Raw genomic sequence first — 21,050 nt, forward strand, 5'->3', positions numbered from 1 at the left:
TTCAACCCATCTAATTTCACGCGCGAATGATTCAACAATATTTTAATTTTATTTATCACATACATTTTTTATCAAGTTATTATTTAAATATACGGTGAATTGATTATACAGTGTTAAAATGATGCATGTAATTAATGTTAGTAATAATAAATCATAAAATCATTACAAAGTTAATTTTCCCTCTTGAGTAGCGTGTATGCCTCTGAGAGTTCAACGAACTACTAGCTGACCGTGGGCCCGTGGGCCTGTCGGCAAAACTTGTAAATATCATCAAAACTTATGTCACTTCATTAGAAGAGCATGTGGAGGCCGATCTACTCCCTCGGAGGTATCGTCCTCCCTCTCCTTCTGCTCCATCATGCGTGCTGGCTTTTCGTTGCTTCTCACTCCACCCCTCCTCCTCTTCCCCTTCCGCCCCTCCCCTCCGCCGCCCAGCTCCGATGGCAGCTAGGCGAGATGGCCCTCTTCTTCCACTTCGGCCCCAACACCTTCACTGACACCGAGTGGGGCTCCGGCCGCGTCCCTCCCTCCGTCTTCCGTCCCGATGCCCTCGACGCCCGCCAGTGGGCCCGCGCTGCAGCTTCCGGAGGATTCGCCCGCATGGTGCTCACAGCCAAGCACCACGACGGCTTCTGCCTTTGGCCTTCCTCTTATACCAACTACTCCGTCCTCTCCAGCCCCTGGCGCGCAGGCAACGGTGACCTCGTGGGTGAACTAGCTGACGCGGCCAGAGAGTTTGGGATTGGAATGGGTGTCTACCTCTCTCCGTGGGATCGCCACGATCCAGCATTTGGGAACACGGTGAAGTACAACGAGTATTACCTGGGCCAGATGACTGAGTTATTGACCAAGTATGGCTATGACTATCCCACTGATTATTTTTTTTTTCACTTTCGATTAGTAAAGTAATTTTAAAGATAAAACTATAAAGAGATTGAACTTTCTTTACCTTAAATTTGCCAAAAGCTACAAAATTTATAGCGGTCAATAACAATAATTTTTAATTAACAGAATTTTACAATTGATTTAAGCTGATGAAGTCATGTTGAATAATTCTCTTTTACCCTCTGGCAAATCCTTTGGAGATTTCAGACATTGAATTTGATTGTCTATCTATTAAAAGGTTCATCTGTTAAAAGGTTCATCTGTTAAAAGGTTAGGTTGTCTAATTACTGACTTAGTGAAGATGTCAGCGAGTCTAACATATGTTTGACAAATGCAGAAGTATGTCAGTAACTGGAAAAGTCCAAGAGCTCTTTGATAAAAAAAGGGCATCCCGTTACATGAAGCTCCCACCATGTGGGGTCCCGAGGAAGGATCCATTATACACAGGTTTATCCTGTTTTTTGCAAGAGATTGTTTCCAGCCAAGAGCTCCTTGATAGCTGAAGAATATCAACAAATGTTAGTAGGGTGCTCAAAAGGTTAAGGATGAACAAGAACGTGATAGAAGAGGCCTCTTGGTAGTGGAAGAAGACTTGGAGGTGAGACTTCCTAGGAAGCAAAAGAAGACCTAGAGGCAAGTCCTCTTGGCAAACTGAAGAAGCCTTAGAGATGAGGCGAGATGTGAGAGATTACAACAATAACAATAATCAAGCCTTATCCCACTAAATGAGTCAGCTATTTGTATCTTTTGATGTCATTGTGTCTTATCTCTTACTATATCATTATCTATATTTAAATAAATTTTATCTTGTTTTATCATTGCTACATGTCTTTTTTAATCTTCGTCGTTTAATGTGCATATTTGTCATAATTTCATATTGCCTAACTAAAACATTTATTGGTCATCTAAGTACCTATCTGTACTATCTTAAATGTGTCTCTCAAAGTTTTCTGTTAGACGTAACTTGACTTTCTCTCTAATCTTCTCATATCTTATTTTGACTATCCTTGTATATCCGCACTGCTAGTGCAACTGACCCCTTGTTAAGGTTGACAAGTTTGAATTGAGTTTTGATGTTTGATCAATATGTTTGATCTTGGAAGGAAATTGTGTATTTGAATAGTTATAAAAAAGAGGAAGATTGATGGTCTAATCGATCTCTGGTCAAACTTGACCACAGACTTAGCAAAAGAAAAGTTTCAAGTAGGTCAAAGGTAATCAGATGTTTGGTAGTTGGTTGGAAGTCCTAGTAGGTTGCACGAGGTCAGATGTTAGGCAGTCAAATGTTAGGTAGGTAGGTGTGAAAATTTCTCATGAACTCTAGGCAAACAAAAAGTCCTAAAGGAGTGACCTTTAGATAAGTGTGCATGTCTTATAGGAGTGAACTATCGACAAGCTGAATGAGTGAATTCCAGGTAAGTAAGAAGTCTTAGTAGGTCAAGTAGATTAGATACCAAACAAGTCGAGTAGGTCACACAGACCAGATATTATATATATTATGTTCTATGATGCTTCAGATTATTCAAGCGACCGGAAGAGGTCTAGACAATCGGAACTTCATGCGACTGCAAGAAGGTCTAGGTGATCGAACATTTTGATAAGTATTGAATACCATTGAGTGCTGGCGTAGCGGAATAAACTTTGGTCTCGACGACCGGAAGAGATTCAATCGATCAGAAGATCCGTCAACATTTCGAGATGCGAAGTGTATTTGGTCAAAGAAGCTGACGAGGGAGGAGTCCGATTGATTGAAAGTAGGTGTGGGCAACTGGAGCTTGGATAAATAGCAAGGAAAGATAACAACGAGTTCCAAGTGATCGAAACTACTGGAATATTTTCATAAAAGAAGCTTCAAGTAGTCAACCAACATCAACTGAGAAATACTTAACATACATTCCTCTACTTAAAGCTCTCGAAGTACCATTATTCTTGTGATCTAGAGGTGGCAAGACAAGTGCTGCTGGCATTAGTGGCGATTATCTGTTGTAAAGTTTATTTATAACATTATTATTTTTATTATATCTTTTATATTATTGCATTGTTGTAAAGATAAATCTGTAAGAAGTTTCTCCACCTCCATAGAGTTTCCGGTAAGGAGAAAGATAGTGGATTCATGCTAAGACATAGGACCGTGGAGTAAGAACTTGAGAGTTTCGAACCACGTAAAAATTCTGATGTGCTTTTTCTTTTGATATGCTTGTTTTATTTTATATATATTTTAGTGTGTACCAACAATCCAGGATGAAAAACATAAGTAAAGTGAAGCGCTATTCATTCATACATAGATGTATTAATGCGATAGATAAGTAAGCACAACGGAAATAGTAATAAGAGTAATGTAGCAATGTTAGTGTAAAATAAAACTTACGAAAAAGTAACGAAAAAGATAGTAAAGGAAAACACACTGGAATTTTACCTTGCAGTCATATTCCATGACCTATGAACCTGTAAGGTGATGAGTCACCCCTCATAAATCCACTAATTTTCTCCTTTAAAAAGGCAAAGAAATCTTTGTAGAAAAATTTGCAATAGAAATAAGAAGTAAGAAAAGAATAAGAACGTTGAGTGTAAAAAACAAACATAAGAGCTTACGAATAAAGCATAATAATAAAGTGGGAAAGACTTAAAATAAAATGTAGCAGGAAAGAGGGCATCCGATTATTATTGTAGAAGAAGCGCACTTGTAGTTGTGTGGGATATTCTGGTCGAAATGCCTTTTTTTTAGTATTTATAGACTTGAAATGATTGCCATCAATTGATTGTTCAACTGTTAATAGTGGACTGATCCATTGTTCTTGAGTCTTATCCTTCTTGACCATTGTTGCCTCCAGTTGATTGCTTGTGTTACCAGTCGACTTTAAGTCTGTTAGTTGACTCCACCGTGACACATCATCCAATTGCCTTGCATTTGGACTAATTTTGCTATTGAATGTGTCACTAGTTGACTTATAATTTATCAATCAACTGCTTTAGATAAAATCATGACTGAATCACTTGAATCTCAAACAATAATGTGTTAATTAGGTTATTAGTTAACTGTCAAACCTTATGAGTTGACTTGTTTAATATTCTTTGAATTGTTTTACGACCGTCTCTTCAATCAATTGGTAATTATAAGCTTCAACTTCTTTCGGCAATTTACCAAAAGGCGTAGCTTGTATATTGTATTTAAAAAGGCGTAGGGTAGTTTGGTTTATACCAAAAGGCATAGGGGAAAAAAATAAATTCCCAGTTTACCCCTGCCAACCTCCTGTTTTCAATCACCATTTTCTAAGCATCCAAGCCACAAATTGAATTGAAAAATAATATGTGGTTTGGATGCACGTCCTCTCAACGTCTCTCTCCCTCCATCGCTCAACCTGGTTTTATAAACACGAAAGAAATATGAACCTCCTTCGCTTGCCATTCCTTGTCGTGCTGGTTGGCGGGATTGCAAAAGACCAGTTAGGGTTTAGTGATCCGTAAGAGTTTTAAGAGGAGTCCAAAGGATAACAACATTTAAGGACGTCAGCATCGAAGGACAAACTTCTAGCAAGAGTGAAATTAGTAGAAGAATACAGATAAAGATTTAGCGATATATGTATAGATTTATTACTGTAAAATAGGGTATTGATGTAAAAAAAAAGTTACAGTTTGGTTGCAAAGGGTGATGTCAAAAATCGTATTTATGGTTTCATTGGATGTTTGTGGAATAAATATTCAACAACACCTGCAATATGATCTACTCCAATACTTAATCGATTTGCAAGGTGCTTCACTATGATGCTAGGTTTCAGCTAGATCTTGCTCATGCATTTTAGTTTAGTATTAGGTATCAAGACGTTGGGCCTGATATGCGATCATATCAGGCCCACTTTCTGCCTTGATCAAAAGTTTGGTTTGATACCATATCTACCTTCTATCTCGCTCAACCCTTCATAGTGATTGGGAGTTTGCATAAATCCAATTATCGTTGGTCCATCAATGTGTTTGCATAATATATATGAGCACAACGCTTACTTAATGGATTTATATTTGTCTTTGCACTCACAAGAGAACAAATTTTAAGAATAGATTTTTCACCCCTCTCTTTTAGTCTATTATGACTTGGTCATCTATCACAATAATCCAACTAAAGAGAAGTTGGGTGCATGAAGCTCCCAACAATATGGGGTCCCGGAGAAGGGTCGGACTAAATTGGGTCTATTATACACGGTCTTGCTTTACAATGCAGGAGGATCTTTTCGTGACTCGAACCCGTGACCTCTAGGTCACATGGTAGCAACTTTACTCCAAGGCTCCCTTTCACAACAATCCTACTCTATAGATAATATATTGAAGTCAAAGTTGAGTGTTTGAGCGAGTGACAATTCTTACCGCAGGAGCATATGCATCAAAATGAGTTATATTGCATTTGCACCTATAGGTCTAGAACCAAGAGGAAGATCCACAAAAATCCATGTGTTATTGGATGCAATAGAGTCTATTTCATCATTGATGATTTCTTTCTAGAAAGCTGCATCTCTAGAAGAAATGACTTCAACAAGGAAAATTTGACAATCTAAGGAAAAAAAATCAGGATGCAATCTTTTTTCTTTTCTTAATCTTCGACTTATTCTAGGATCATCAATGAATTGTGAACTTTTTGGTTTATTTTCTACATAATAAGAAGTTAAAAGTAGTACATAAATTGAAGAATGTAAAAAGAACTTTTCATAAAATTTACATAAATAGATTCAACAATGATATTATTGCTCAAATCTTATAATCTATAAGCTTTAGAGTTTTGAGTATATCGACAAATACAGATTTTATTCCTCTAGATCTAAGTTTTTTACTTTCATGAGGGGCAAATGTCTTATAAAGAAAGATATACCCCCAAACTTCAATTATTCAGGTTTGTCTTTTCTACTATGTCACAGCTAGAAACATGTAATTTCTTAGAAGTAATGTGATTACGAATATAACATGTTGTAAAGCCTCACTCCATAAATTATTGAGTAAACCTGAATTCAAAAGCATAACATTAATCATATCTAATAGTGTTTTATTTTTTTCTCTACTATGTTATTTTGTTGATAAATATAAGGAGCAATTCTTTAATGTATAATTCCATTTATTTTACAAAAGGAATTAAATTCTTCTGAAAATTATATCCTTCATTGCTGTGAAGAATTTTAATTTTCTTCTCCTTTTGATTTACTAGAAGTGATTTGAACTCAAATTTGGCAATAGCCTCATCTTTAATACAAATCAAGTGAACATACAAGAACTTGAAAATTTATCAATAAAAGTAATAAATAACTTTTCCACCTCTAGTTAAAATACCATTCAATATATATATATATATATATTAGAATGAAGGTTCTAATAATTAACTATTGTGTTGAACCTTAAGAAAATGTTTCCTTTCCATCTTTGCTGGAATACTAACTATTTGTTTAATAAGAAATATAACCACATTTGTACATATATTTTAAAGAATGAAAATTTAGATTAATATGGCATGCCATGAAAAAGAATCAGGCTCGCCTTGACAGTATAGGTAGAATCAGACTCAACAATATAGGTGATTCTTATTTCACTAATTCTAAGTTTGAACATGTCATCATATACAGTCTTTTCCTGATGAATGTCATTCTTAGTCTCAATCACTTGATTGGACTTACAATTCTGAATACTTTCTTGCTCAACAAACTAGCAAATATAAGATTTTTCCTTATCTCAAGAACATGACACATTCAATAAAGTGCGGTTTTGGCCGAAGTGAAATGTAGCTCCATGATTCCTTTTTCTTGACTTTTATAGTAGCATTATTTCTAAGAAGAACAATCTAGCCATCAGTCTCTAGCCATATTTGCACTTGTTAGTCACACGTTCAATTTGCCATTTAGACACTATAGCTATAAATTCTTTGACTTCTTTCTCAACCATATTAGCCTTATTTGAATTTTCAAACTGGCTCTTTTTCTTTTTTCTGCATTCCCAGGCATAATGTCCCTTCTTTATGCAGTTGTAGCAAGTTTTTATCTTTTTTCTTCAATGCAGATTGCATCCTTTCGCCTTAAGATAATTCTGAACCATTTTCAATTACAAAGCTAATCTTGGACACATGAAAAAAGTATCTTGAGTACGGGTCTTGGCCTCTATCTGAAGGAGGTGAGTCTGAAATTGCTCTCAGGTGTTGCTCTTTGGTAATTGGAAAATCCTCTTTTTATAGCTGTGGCATGAGGAAGCTTAGAAAAAATTGCGCCCACTTGTAGAGCATCTGAAACCTTCCTGATCTTTTAATTGACCTACAATAACTTGTTGCTCATGCACTTGATCCATTATAGGCATGCCATCATTCAAGTTAAATTCAGAATACGTAAGTCAAAAATTTATCCAATCCTCTTTTCTTGTTTTTGCATTTGATTTTCAATGCAATCCAAGTCTCTCTCAGTGTGTTCTGGTTGGGATTAGAATAAAGATCTTATACACAATTTATGAGAATATTCAGAATATGACTTCTGCAAGCTAGAGTCTTATGCCTTTTCCTTTCAACCTTCATCTGCTTAGTGTCTTCTGAACTTGGATCTGCAAGTGGAGCTGGACTTGGATATGTAAGTGGAGGTAATTTAGGATTCAATGTGTAATAAATCTTTAGAACTGTGAGCAAAAACACCATCTTATCCTTCCATCAAGTGAAGTTGCTTCTATCAAACCAATCTAACTTGATGAAATCCTGATTCATGATTTAAGGTAGAATTCTTCTTGATCTCCATTGCAATGTTTTTCTTAATATTGTTAGAAACTGAGAGGAAACTCAAAGCCTGAGTCATGTAGAACACTTTCTTAAGAAGATATTGCCTCTAGTATCAAGGGAATTAGAGACAAGTCTTCTTCAGAATAAAACAAAGCTTATTTTGAATTCTCAAGTTTGTTCTCAGATTCAAAGTTTTGACCAAAGGAACAATAAATCCTCTTCTTAATTAACAATCTCATCTCATGGTTGAAAGATACATCCTTTTATAAACAGTTGCATCTTTTAACATGAAAAGCCATATGCTTTTAATTTGAAATTAGTTGTACTTGGCAATTCATAGAAAATAATAATTTTGATAAAATAAATTAATAACATTAAATAACAAAGATTTACAAAATAGTGTCAATTAATTTTTATGGAAGTTCAAATGTTAAGTGTCTAGTCTTGATATAATATATATTGATCCAATGTAATATGATCTCAACAAACCACACAAAAGAGAATTTTTATTATTTAAATTAACATGGTTAAAGATACATTAATAAGTTCTAATTGTTTGATTTTGTCAATGTGGGACTAAATAATATCCCAAATTACAATCTATATAACAGTTTGTAGGTCACAAGAGATCTCCTGCTAACAAGAGAATGTTTAACAAATGGAATTCCTTAAATTTCTACTTTCTGTTTCCTGCTATGCTCTTCTGAATTGAATTCAGAGTCAGTAGTAGATTTTCTTCTCAAAGATAGCACCAACCTCTTTCAGACTTGGAGATTGATAATCAAGTCTACAGTGGTGTCACTGGAAGGAACCACAAAAGCTTGCTGTTTTCTGTATTAACCTATATGATGTTGATGTTGAAGCTGGTGTCATTAGCTTTGAGTCTGTTGTGGATTGTAGTTGTGGATTGGTGTAAACTTCAGTACTACCTTGCACTATATCAACTGAAATTGTGGAGTCATTGCTCCTGGACACTCTTTTATAGTGGTTATCCAAATATGCAGTACTGAACTTAATTATGTCACCATGTCATACACTTAATGGTTTTTATCTCTTTGATTCATGCTTTATGTTGAATTTTTCATCTAATTAGCTGACCCCACCTAGTGTGGGATAAGGCTTGGTTGTTATATAATATTCTGCAAGAAGAATAACCCAGAGAATGTTTATTTTTCTGAATTTCAATGTATGTTTCATGAATTGCAATGAATGTTCTCATATCATCTTTTGGCATTGGATTGCTGTAACAGATATGGTGATATTCTGGAGGTTTTTTTGGACGGTGCAAAAGGGGAAGGTGAGAAGGACATGGAATACTTTTTTGATCTCTGGTTTCAGCTTATCCATCAGTTACAGCCAGATGCGATGATATTCTCTGATGCTGGCCCAGACATTAGATGGGTAGGAGATGAGCTTGGAGTTGCTGGCTCTACTTGCTGGTCTCTTTTCAACAAGAGTGCTGCCACGATTGGGGGTACTAATGAACCGTAAGTCTTCATTTACAATATTTTGGTTATAAGAACTTAATTTGTATGGCATGCTTTAGTGAGTGCTATATGTTTGAAGGTGGTTTGATAATCTGATAGTATTTTACAATGTTTGTATGTTAACTCTGGTATATTGCCACACTGACAAACTTGTTTAGGAATAAAAGTTCTTGCAACTGCTATTCAAGTTATGTGGAATATAGCATACTGGTAAACTATATTTTTGTGTTACTTTCCTTTCCCCTCCTGCTCCTATCTTTTCACCTTAGTATATTCAACCTCGTTAAAAAAAATGAGAGTGGATGGTAATGTGTGGGTTAGATGAAATAAGAAAATGAAATATCAATCTACTCCTATAACTTGAAAGCTTATTGTGGCAGCAATTTGTTTGAAAGAATTATTTCTATAAAGAAACAATACAAGTATCTAGCAAAATTGCAACCAGAAAATCGTACACGCATTTCATGGTTCAGAACTCTTGCTCCTGTGCACAAAGATGCAACTAATTATTTTCTATGAGAAATGCAATTGGAGAAGTACTTCTTTCATATTGGGGCCCAAAATTCAATTTCAAAGGATTAGTGCTCCATCTCCCAAATTCTCAAAACAGTTTTCTGCCAACATCTAGATTTATGAGTTAAATTAGGACAACTCAATTGGTTTTTGAAACTATCATAGGAAAGACAGTAGGTATATAGAGCATCGCATCATTAGACTTCAACAATATGTTTCCTTTCAAATAAATATCCACTTTGTCAGTATTATCTTAACACATCTGATAACAATAGAAAAACCTCCTAATCCCAACTAGTACCTTATATTCCCAACTATAGGAAGCATTCTATTCCAGAGTGTAGATTCTAAATTATTCCTTAAGTTGGCATCAAATCAGTTGGTTTTCTTTGAGCTTCAACTTTGCTTTTTATCAGCATGAGTAATATAAATATCAGTTTTACATTCTTCAAACAGTTTAGGATATTCTCACCTAAAACCATCTCTGTTGTGCCCTTGTGTCTTAGGATTCTCAAGGACATGTGGGCTTTTAATGATCACTGGCTAGTCGGTTATTCTATTTCATGATTGCAATCAGCCTATTTGATTGTCAGGACTGCTTTCTGTAAAAAAAAAAAAAAAAGGAAAAAACTGCAGATATTATGATAACTAGTTAATGCACAAACATTGAAGGAAGGCTGACTTTCTTAAGGTTAGCTTTAGAGATTCGCTCAAGTAATGCATTTCACTATATAAATCTGGATTTCATCTATTAATTTTAATTTGTAGCTTAAATTTTTCAAAAAAAAAAAAAAAGACAATAAAACTAAACCTGATTTATCACTTGGTAATTTTATTGTCTAGATAGTGCTTCAAACCAATCACTAGTGCCTCTGATCTTTTTGATAAAAGTGTATACTATTGTTTTCATTTCAACATGTGCATTCTAGGTCCAAGATTCAGTCAGAAGTTTTAGAATCTAATTATCATTCTTCTCGCTTATATTCACTAGGTTTGCTCGGCATGGAGATCCTGCTGGAATCGACTGGGTTCCTGCTGAGTGTGATGTATCCATCAGGTCAGGATGGTTTTGGCACAGTTCAGAGCATCCAAAATCTGCACTCGACCTACTTGACATATATTACAATTCAGTAGGAAGAAATTGTTTCCTGATACTGAATGTTCCTCCTAATTCAACCGGCCTTATATCTGATGAAGACCTTGAGGTTCTGCAGGACTTCGCCACACTTCGCACTGCAATTTTCTCCCATAACTTAGCTGAGACTGCCACCATTACAGCAAACAGCATGCGTGGGGGTAGTAGTGATGCAAGCTTTTCTCCATTAAACATACTCCATAAAAGTATCTACAATTACTGGGCACCTGATGAGGGTGAATCTGAGTGGGCTATCTTCCTTCATTTTGAGCAATTGGTATCATTCAATGTGATTCAAATCCAAGAACCAATTCAAATGGGTCAACGTGTTATCAAGTTCCAAGTTGACATTTTGATACATGGAGAATGGGAGACAATAGTAAACGGCACAACAATTGGATACAAAAGGCTCCTGCGTTTTCAAATGGTAGAAACCCACTCTTTGAGGCTCACCATCAACAAGTCTAGGGCAGTGCCATTGATTGCTTATTTGGGCATTCATGTTGACCCTTTCTCTGTAGTTTACAATTCATTTGGTGCAAAATCTTCCTCAATAAAGAAACATTCCAAGCAAAAATACAGAAGTTTTTTTGGTGCACTCGAGGCTGCAATCTAGGAGATCACCTTTTGAGTGGAATTTACTTGGAATTAAGTAGGATCTGTAATATATTTTCATTGTGCAATTATGTGGACCCATATAAATAGATGAATTGTCAATAAACTGTATGAGTGTTGTTGCATTCAGGACTTCTAGAAGTGATGAGGCTTTGTAAAGTGCTTATTCTTGTTTATCTTGTATCATACAGTTGTGTTTTGTGTATTGTTGTAAAGACAAGATTATAAATGATTTCTCCACCCCTGGAGGGTCTTCGGGAAGGAGAAAATTAGTAGACACATATCTAGAAGTAGGTATTGGAGTAGGAACCTGGTTGTTTTGAACTATGTTTCTGTGCTTATTTGTTTTATTTTTTTATTTCTGCTATGTACTAAATCATCCAAGCAACACAAATGATCTAGCGCCAAGCCAAATCTGATCAAAGAGTTGTTTATTTTTGTATTTATTGGATTGGTTTGGGTTTTGTCCTTTAAAAATGAAGATGATATTTTATGCTTTCAATGTGGGGATGGAGGAAAGCAAAAGGGCACATGATGTATATAAGAAGATGGATCACTAAAAACAATTACTGTCCAAGGAGGATATCTAGCTAAGGATCTTGCAGAAGACTCGGGAACCATTTAAAGTAATGCCCAAGGTAATGAAATTTAAATTTTATACAAATTTATTTTATGATTATGATTACAATTTTGATAAAATTCTCAATTTAAATCGGCATGTTAACTTAGGTTTTGAGTTAAATATTTAAATAATATTTTCTATTTAGGAGAAAAAGATTTTGATAATAATATTTTAAACTCAGATAATATACATTTAATTTTTAAGGATAAAAATTTGAAATCAGAAGTTAAAGATTTAAAAATTAGAAATAAGAAAAAGTCAAAAGTTGAAAAATTAAAATTAAATAATAATACAAGCTCAAATACAAATTCAAATAACAACATAAAAGTAAATACCAATAATAATCAAACATTAACTGATTTAAATTTTAGAGATTGAAAATATCTTTCAACTTCAAAAATAGAAAAAATTTCAGAAATACAAAAATTAGAATTTAAATTTTAGAAATTAAAAAAATAAAATTTTAGAAAAAATAGAATTTAAATTCTATAAAATTAGAATATAAAATTTAGAAAATTTTCTAAAAAATTTCAGAAAATATCTTTCAACTTCAAAAATAGAAAAAATTTCAGAAATACAAAAATTAGAATTTAAATTTTAGAAATTAAAAAAATAAAATTTTAGAAAAAATAGAATTTAAATTCTATAAAATTAGAATATAAAATTTAGAAATACAAAAAATTAGAATATAATTTTTTAAAAAATAAATAATCAATGTAAAAATTTCTGAATTAGAAATTTAGAATGATAAAATATTTTGAAAATCTAAAATCAAAGATTTAAAAAAATGACAAAATGGTCTCAAAATTATCTTCTGTCGGTAGAGAAGGTCATATAGGTAAGACTACTAACTATAAAAGGATAATAAATAGATGCATTAATTATAGGACCTAAATTTTGTAACCTAAATCTCGAGAGTACATACAACTTTTATTAGGGAATTATTTACAATATTTTACAGAGGTAATTGAACATAAATATGATAACCTAAATCTCCTATTTATTATGACAAAAGGTGAATACGCTCGCCCCCAGCGCCCCCGCCAATCCGTCCCAGGACCAACATGGAGGAGATAAATCACGGACGGCTACTGGCCTTTAGAATAGTGACTAGCACATAAGGAGATATTTATCTCAGCTTTACCGAGCTAAATCTCCTATTTATGAAAGCATATACCATCTTTATTAGGGAATCAATTATAGAGGTAGTTAAGCTACTGTAATTTATTACCTATTACTAACATCTCCCCTCAAATTGATGCGGGTGATCCACCAGCATCAATTTGTCATTAAGAAATTTATGTCTTGGTCATGGAAGAGCCTTGGTAAAAATATTTACCACGTAAAAACATGAGGAAGAGAAATGATCTGAACTTCGTGAGGCTCACGAATGAAGTGACAATCAACCTCGATATGTTTAGTACATTCATGGAAGACAGGATTGGTAGAAATGTGAATGACACTAGTATTATCTGCATGAAGAGGAGTAGGACCACATAGAGGAAAACCAAGCTCAGCTAGTAGACCATGAAGCTAGTGGATTTCTGCACAAGCTTGAGACATAACTCTATATTCAGACTTAGTCGAACACTTAGAAACACAATCTTGTTTCTTACTTTTCTAGAAAATAAGAGCAGGTTTAAGAAACATACATGATCTTGTTATAGAATGCTTTGTATCACTACACCCTGCATAATCAACATCACTATATGTTACAAGATCAAGTGACGTAGAAGTAGGATAAAAAAAAAGTCCATGAGAAATTGTGTCATGGACATAGCAAATGATTATATTCTATGAATTATAACCATGTACAAGTGCCTAGGAGAAGTCTGGAACTGGCTAAGTTGTTGTACTACCTAAGAGATATTAGGTCTAGAAATAGTAAGATAGATTAGGTTGCCAATAAGATTTTGATAGGTTGCAGGATCTGATAACAAGTCGCCCTCTTCTTTCCACAACTTGAGATTAAGCTCCATTGGAGTATCAAGGGGAATGGAATCTTAGAGTCCAACAGTTGCCACCAAGTTCTGAGCATATTTGTGTTGTGACAAAAAAATGCCTAGGAACTAACATTAATCTCTATACCAAAAAAATATGTGAGAGAGCCTAAATCTTTCATGTGGAAAGAGTCTTGTAAATGCTACTTTAGTTGAGAGATAAGTACTATTCGTGATTATGATATCATCAACATATACTAAAAGAATTACAATTCCTTGCTCAATCTTGTGAAGGGATAAAGATACATCAAACGTGTTTTTTATAAAAGCAAACTTGAGTAAGGCAGAAAGTGAATTTCTCATACCATACACGGGACGCCTATTTGAGACCATACAATGAGCAACACAATTTGCATATGGAAAAAGTAGAGTTAGAAATTAAACTTGTAGGAGGACACATATAAACATCTTCCTTGAGATCTCTGTGAAGAAATGTATTCTTCATATCCATTTGATGTAAACTCTAATTTTGTGAAGCCACAATAACCAAAATAGTATGTATGGTAGTCATTTTGGCTACTGGAGCAAAAGTCTTCTCATAATTAGCTCCATATTCTTGATTATTACCAAGAGCAACTAAACGGGTTTTGTACTTATCTAAACTTCAATCAGACTTGACCTTAACAGAATAAATCCATTTATAACCAAGTGGAGTTACACCAGTAGGACAATCAACCACTTCCTAAGTCTTATTAGCTTGAAGAGCACATACTTCTTGCATGGCCTACAGCCAACATTCCTCTTTGAATGTATGTGAATATCTAGTAGGAACAATAATGGAAGAGAGACTAGCCGAGATAGTAGATGTAGGATTATCCATGGTATGGGATGGAAATCCATATCAATTAGGAGGACCAGTAATTCTTGTGGATGTCGCAAGGGACCAACTAGCATGGCAGGTGTGGAAGGGGTTAGCATGGAATATCTCCAATGGTAAACAATGTCTTGTTTAAACCTTGCAACTTGAGTATTAGGAGCACCAGAAGTGTCATCATAAAAAGGCAAGAGCTGAAAAGAAGAATTGGAGATGAAGAGAGAGGAAAGAACCATTAAATCTCAAAAAATAAAGCATTCCTTAAAATATGATTGATGTGTGTAAAAAGCGACTGTCACTCGCTCACATCAAATTAATTCATTTCTAATCTAACAACCCCTTAACCTACACTATGGTAGTATAGTAGAGGATCAGGTCATCTCTCACGTAGAACTAGTGATAAGACGTTTGTTTTCACACAAGATCAAACCAAGGGGTTGTTTTGGTGTTTTGTTTCTCTAAACCTAATGCTAAAGAAAATCCTAACTAACAAGTAATGATGAATCTATAACACAGTGTCACTCTACGCTACAAGAGTCACCTTCTACAAGCATAACAAACAAGCATAATATATAACAAAATAAGTGTAACTGAAACTAACCTACAATCCTATCTAAGCATTGAAGAACATACTCACATTGCATTGTCACACTATGACACAAGCATCATCATCAACAACATTAACATGAAAACATAACAAAGAACACAAACATGCATAAATGAAACTGAACAACGTAATCAAACATGCATAAGAAACTAACTACAAAATCAAACAAGAGCAACAAATAAATCCTAATTAACCAATCCAATCCTCCGATCAAATTCGAGAAGTGTTCCGCTTGTCACACATGGAACCATCGAGGAAGAAGACCGCTGTCACTCGGAATCCCCTGAATTCGGTGGACAAACAACGCTGCTGGTCAGAGATGTAAGCTTCGACGGTGAAAGCGCAACTTCCTACAAGAAAACCACTCCTCGGAAGTCGGCTGGATGTCAAGGAATCTACCAAACTATCAACCTTAATCTGCCCTCTTTACCGTGTTGGGAAAAGAAGGTTGTGCGGTGCCAGGATTTGGTAGAAGTCGGTTGAAAATTCTCCGGTGAAGAGGAAATGGCGATGTTAGAATTTGAGCTCCTGCCTTCTTCCGAGGAGTGGTTTGCTTGTAGGAAGTTGCACTTTCACAGTTAAAGCTTACATCTCCGACCAGCAGCATTGTTCGTCCACCAAATTCAGGGGATTTCCGAGTGACAGCGGTCTTCTTCCTCTGTGGTTCCGTGTGTTATAGGAGGAACACTTCTCGGATTTGATTAGAGGATTGGATTGGTTAATTAGGATTTATTTGTTGCTCTTGTTTGATTTTGTAGTTATTTTCTTATGCATGTTTGATTGTTTAGTATTGCACTTTGTTCAGTTTCATTTATGCATATTTGTGTTCTTTGTTATGTTTTCATGTTAATGTTGTTGATGATGATTCTTGTGTCATAGTATGACAATGCAATGTGAGTATGTTTTTCAATGGTTAGATGGGATTGTAGGTTAGTTTCAATTACGCTTATTTTGTTATCTGTTATGCTTGTTTGTTATGCCTGTAGAAGGTGACTCTTGTAGTGTAGAGTGACACTGCGCTATAGGTTTATCGTTACTTGTTAGCTAGGATTTCCTTTACTGCATTAGGTTTAGAGAAACAAAACCCCCAAAACAACCCCTTGGTTCGATCTTGTCTGAAAACAAACATTTTATCACTAGTTTCAAATGAGAGACGACCCGGTCCTCTACTATACTACCATAGTGTAGGTTAAGGGGGTTGGTAAATTAGAAATGAATTAATTTGATGTGAGTGAGTGACAGTCGCTTTTCACACACATCAAATTTTGGCATCGTTGCCGGGAGAAGGAAGAAAGAAGAAGGCGCGGGTGGGAGTTTGTCGCGTGCCCTAGCCGCGCGAGAAGAGATGCAAAGATCAAGAAGACCTCCTCCCCTTTGTCGTCGCCGTCGATGAAGAGGTAAGGTTTTCTCTCCTTTAATCTGGGGCGTCCGATTTGATAAGGAAGATCTAGCCGTCAGATCACGAGATGAGTTGTCTAGCTAGATCGTTTGAAATTAAATTGACACTAATTTGATCAAACAGTCCATGTGGCTCCATATCTGAATGGAGGGCTGGATAACTATATCTGAGTGAAGGAACAAGATTTCTCCAGATCTCGATCAATAGTTCATATTAATTCAGCTTGATCTCCTCCGTTTGACCTCCAAATCAGGTCAAATTTGATCTGGCTCGACCCTAATCCATAACTCTTTGAATTTCCTACAAAACCACATAAAAACATGAAATTAAATTCTACAATTTGTAGAAAATTTACAATTAATTCTAAAATAGATTCTACTCACAAAATGTAATATAACAATAAAATTAAGTATGTGAGAAGGTAAAAATATCAAGAATAAGAGCCCAAATAATCGATAAAAATACTAGTTATCAACTCCCCCACACTTATTCTTGCTCGTCTCGAGCAAATCAAACAAAATAAGAAAAATAACTAAAAATGCATTCCTCTAGCAATTCTCAATCATGCTTAGAAAATAGTGAAAGAAAAGTTACATAGTATTGTCAAATTCAAATGACCAAAGCATTCATGGATTCAATTCATACATCAATTAACAAACATGATAACTTCAATCCATAATGAATAAACTGAGAATGATAACAAAATAACCTCACAAGGTAAGTGATGGTGGCTCTCCTCTCATATACATGCAATAGTGGAGCTCACTCAAATTACTCATAGATTCATGTACTACCATATGCTTACTTTGCTTCTAATCTCCACCACTATATACATAAGAGTGTACAATAAAATAATGAAGGCATTATTTGAAATGTAAGGAAAACTTGAATCAAAGCAACTGATAAGGTAAGAAAAGAAATGAAGAAGATAAAGCAAAGTAATGTGTAAGACATGGACATAATAGAATGTTACATAGATGAATATAAGTAAACAATGTCCAAAAAGTAGTACATCCAAACTCCCAAGCTAGTTTTTAACAAATCTAATAAACATGTGGACAACCTCTACTATTGCTTTTCAATAGAAATCCACACTCATAATATACAATAATATTTCAATGTCACTACAATAAAGATTGTCACTCACAAAAATTCTACCACAAATGAATACAAAATAGCACATCATGTTAAAGCTCTTTTCTTTATTTTTTTCAATTTTTTTCTTTTCTTCTTTTTTTTTTCTTTACGTTGTTGTTCTCTCTCTTTTTTTTTCCATTTTCTTTTTCTTTCTTTCTTTTTTTTTTGTTTGCTGATTTTTTTTTCCATTTTTTTCAACATGTGCATCATTATACAACATCATCAATAGCTTAAATAAAAAGATAAATAGCATGGTTTACCTATGGTGATCAAGCATGGTTCACCTATGTCTCTCCTAAATACTACTAAGCTATTTCTCTCCCCCACACTTAAATTTTTGTCCGTCTCGGGCAAAACACTCATCATGCAATATTCCAATTATCCACATCCGAAAGAAGAATATAGGGAAATAAATGGAAGAGAGAAAAGAATGCAATGCCCAAAGATAAGGGAATTATTCAAATAACATGTGATAACAAAAGGAATGGATAAAAGAAAATGATATAACTTTCATAAAAATCATGCAAACCTATGATAATGTGATCTCGAAAGAATTAAGCAAGTTTTAGAGTTACATTAACCACAAGTGCATCACACATCAATAGGAATAATAGGCTTAAAAATATCCTCACTAGGTATATCAAAAATTATCATCTCAATCTACCAACATGAAATCCATCACCAAGTTTGTAATCATATATAATCTAAGAATCCAATCATGACAATAAATCATCAAACTTGACAATCAAAGTTAATTGCCTTTCATAATTTCTAAGATAATAAAAAGAACGCATAGGGAATTTATTATGAAAACCAATAAGACAAACTAAAAAATGAACTACTAACCAAAAGCAAATAAAGAAAAGAAATATATACAAGCGGAAAGAAAAAGAAAAAGTGAGATGGAACAAACTCCCCTGAAATTCTGGTGGTCAGAGTTGATTCAGTTCCAGAAGCCAATCTGGAAGTGGAATGGTTGTAAGTGGAGCAAGGACTACTCCCTCCACCAACGACTCCTTAAAAATTTTCTCCAATGGCCAAAGATGATTCAGTTGGAGTGTCCACTCCAGAAGCTTCATTATTGCATACAATGTTATGGTCTTCTTCAATTGATAGAATGCATCCTTACGTGATTGACTGCAAATAAAATGTCTATACAAATCCTATGTGCTAAAAAGAAGATGCAATTCCTGCATGCATGCTGTGTGAGATGAGCTATAAACAATATCGATATCAATAGAGCATGAATCAAAAGAAGTGTCACATTCAACACAGTCAAAATGAGTTACCTCCATGCCATTTTCTAAAGATTCTAAAGAAACATTGACCTTACCATTTTGAAAGGTACATGGAGGCCCTAAAATACTAAATGTGACATCATCTTGGTCAAATAAAAGATCAAGCTCTGGATCATGTATAATTAACGGAAGTGATTCTTGGGTCTTCCCTACACTTCCACAGTCGCTAAGTAGAATATCAGGCTCAACTGGCTTAGCTGACTCGGATGATAGAATAATCAAAGGAAGCGATTCTTGAGTCTCCCCTACACTTCTATCATCATCAATAACACCTGCAACACCAAGAATATCTGGAACAACAATATCATCAATAATAATAATATCAAGATCAACTACAACATCACAATGTAAAAAACTAAAAGAGTCATGTAGAGTAGTATAATTAAGGTCAGGAATATCACAAACTCTACACTCCATCTTCTTAGGAATTAATGCAGTAGGTTGATCTGAATGCAACTGTAACTGTGTCGATGAATGTGTTCTTGGCTTGAACTGTGTTTCTTGTTGTTGTCAATATTGTTGTGACTGCTCCCTAAAATGATGCTTAGGTTGATGGTGCTGAAAGTAAGGCTGATAATGATAGGGACACTTAAAAATCCCTTGTTGAGCTTCCCCATACCCAAATCTTGCAATTGAATTATACCTGTCCTTCTGATAAGTCTGATAATACTGAGGATCAAGCTAGTGATATTGGATCCTGGTCGGGAATACACTAGCAAAGGAATGAGCATCTTTAGCAATCATCGGTCTAGTCTCATACTGCTGATAATTTGCAGCCATAATCTTGATAAGTTCTATGGTTTGAGTAAATGTCTTGTTAATTAGAGCCCCTCCACTAGCTGTATCAACCATACTCCCATGTCTAGTAAAATTGTTTGCACTCGCTTCCGTGATATTACTACCATGGACATTTTAAGGATTAGGGAGGATATAGGTTGGCTACTTAGTGCTTTAAGTTGAGAGGATATCATATATGCAAGCCATCCTACCTACCCTAGGGAGGATATAGGTTGGCTACTTAGTGCTTTAAGTTGAGAGGATATCATATATGCAAGTCATCCTACCTACCCTAGCCTTGTCATAGAATTTCTATGGACTCTTTTAGATTTTAACAATTATTTTAACTTGCCCACGGGAGGTTCTCGCATGTTTAATTACTGATTTAACAGCAATTCTTTTTGGAACCAACTCACATATTTAGGTGAAGCCTATGACCCTTCATGATCAAAAGCTTCACACATTAAAACTCCATTTTTCAATACCTTCACTGAATTATGAACAAAACGATGTTCGATGTGCGTAAAGCACTTGTGTGAGGAAGATAGATTAATGGTGTAGGCATTATTTTTTCTAGTTCCTAACAAGGTCGAACCTTTTTCCTTAATAGATTTAATAATACATTTATCAAATAGAAATTATACTTTATACCATGTATCACAAAATTGACTAATACTAAGTAAATTCAAACTTAAATTCTCAATGTAAAAAACCTTTCTAATGAATAAACTTGATTTAATAACAATGTTACTTGACCCAAGTACCTTGAGCTTGTCATTGTTTCCTAAACTTACTGTTCTCATGTCCTTGAGCTCGAATATGGAGAATATTTATTTTTTTTTGGTCATGTGTATGAAACATCTACTATCTAGCAGTTACTGTTATTCAATGGTCGAGTCATCCAAGCTTGATTGGGCCATGAGGGATGTGAAACTTATTTGTTTTGACTTTGTTGAATCTTCATTAAGTTCACTTAGCTTTTACGATAGCTCCTTGACATTGTTGAATGGCCCAACTTTCTTAAGCTGTTCTTGAGT

The 21,050-nt window shown here is 34.7% G+C and overlaps 1 protein-coding gene across 2 annotated transcripts; it reads left to right on the top strand.

Moving 5' to 3' along the window:
* The first annotated feature begins 284 nt into the window (after positions 1-284).
* Positions 285-11,638, top strand: LOC121967161 (putative alpha-L-fucosidase 1). Of its 2 annotated transcripts, XM_042517212.1 has the most exons (4): positions 285-851; positions 8,860-8,906; positions 9,000-9,096; positions 10,601-11,638. In XM_042517212.1, exons 1-4 carry the CDS (start codon positions 301-303, stop codon positions 11,358-11,360), a joined length of 1,455 nt encoding a protein of 484 aa, XP_042373146.1. In that variant the 5' UTR covers positions 285-300; the 3' UTR covers positions 11,361-11,638. The 2 variants fall into 2 exon arrangements, with proteins under 2 accessions (XP_042373146.1, XP_042373145.1); XM_042517211.1 differs by having other exon boundaries at positions 286-851; positions 8,860-9,096.
* Positions 11,639-21,050: the final 9,412 nt, after the last annotated feature.

The sequence above is a fragment of the Zingiber officinale genome, chromosome 3B, assembly GCF_018446385.1.
Source record: "Zingiber officinale cultivar Zhangliang chromosome 3B, Zo_v1.1, whole genome shotgun sequence".
In the NCBI taxonomy this organism is placed as follows: domain Eukaryota; kingdom Viridiplantae; phylum Streptophyta; class Magnoliopsida; order Zingiberales; family Zingiberaceae; genus Zingiber; species Zingiber officinale.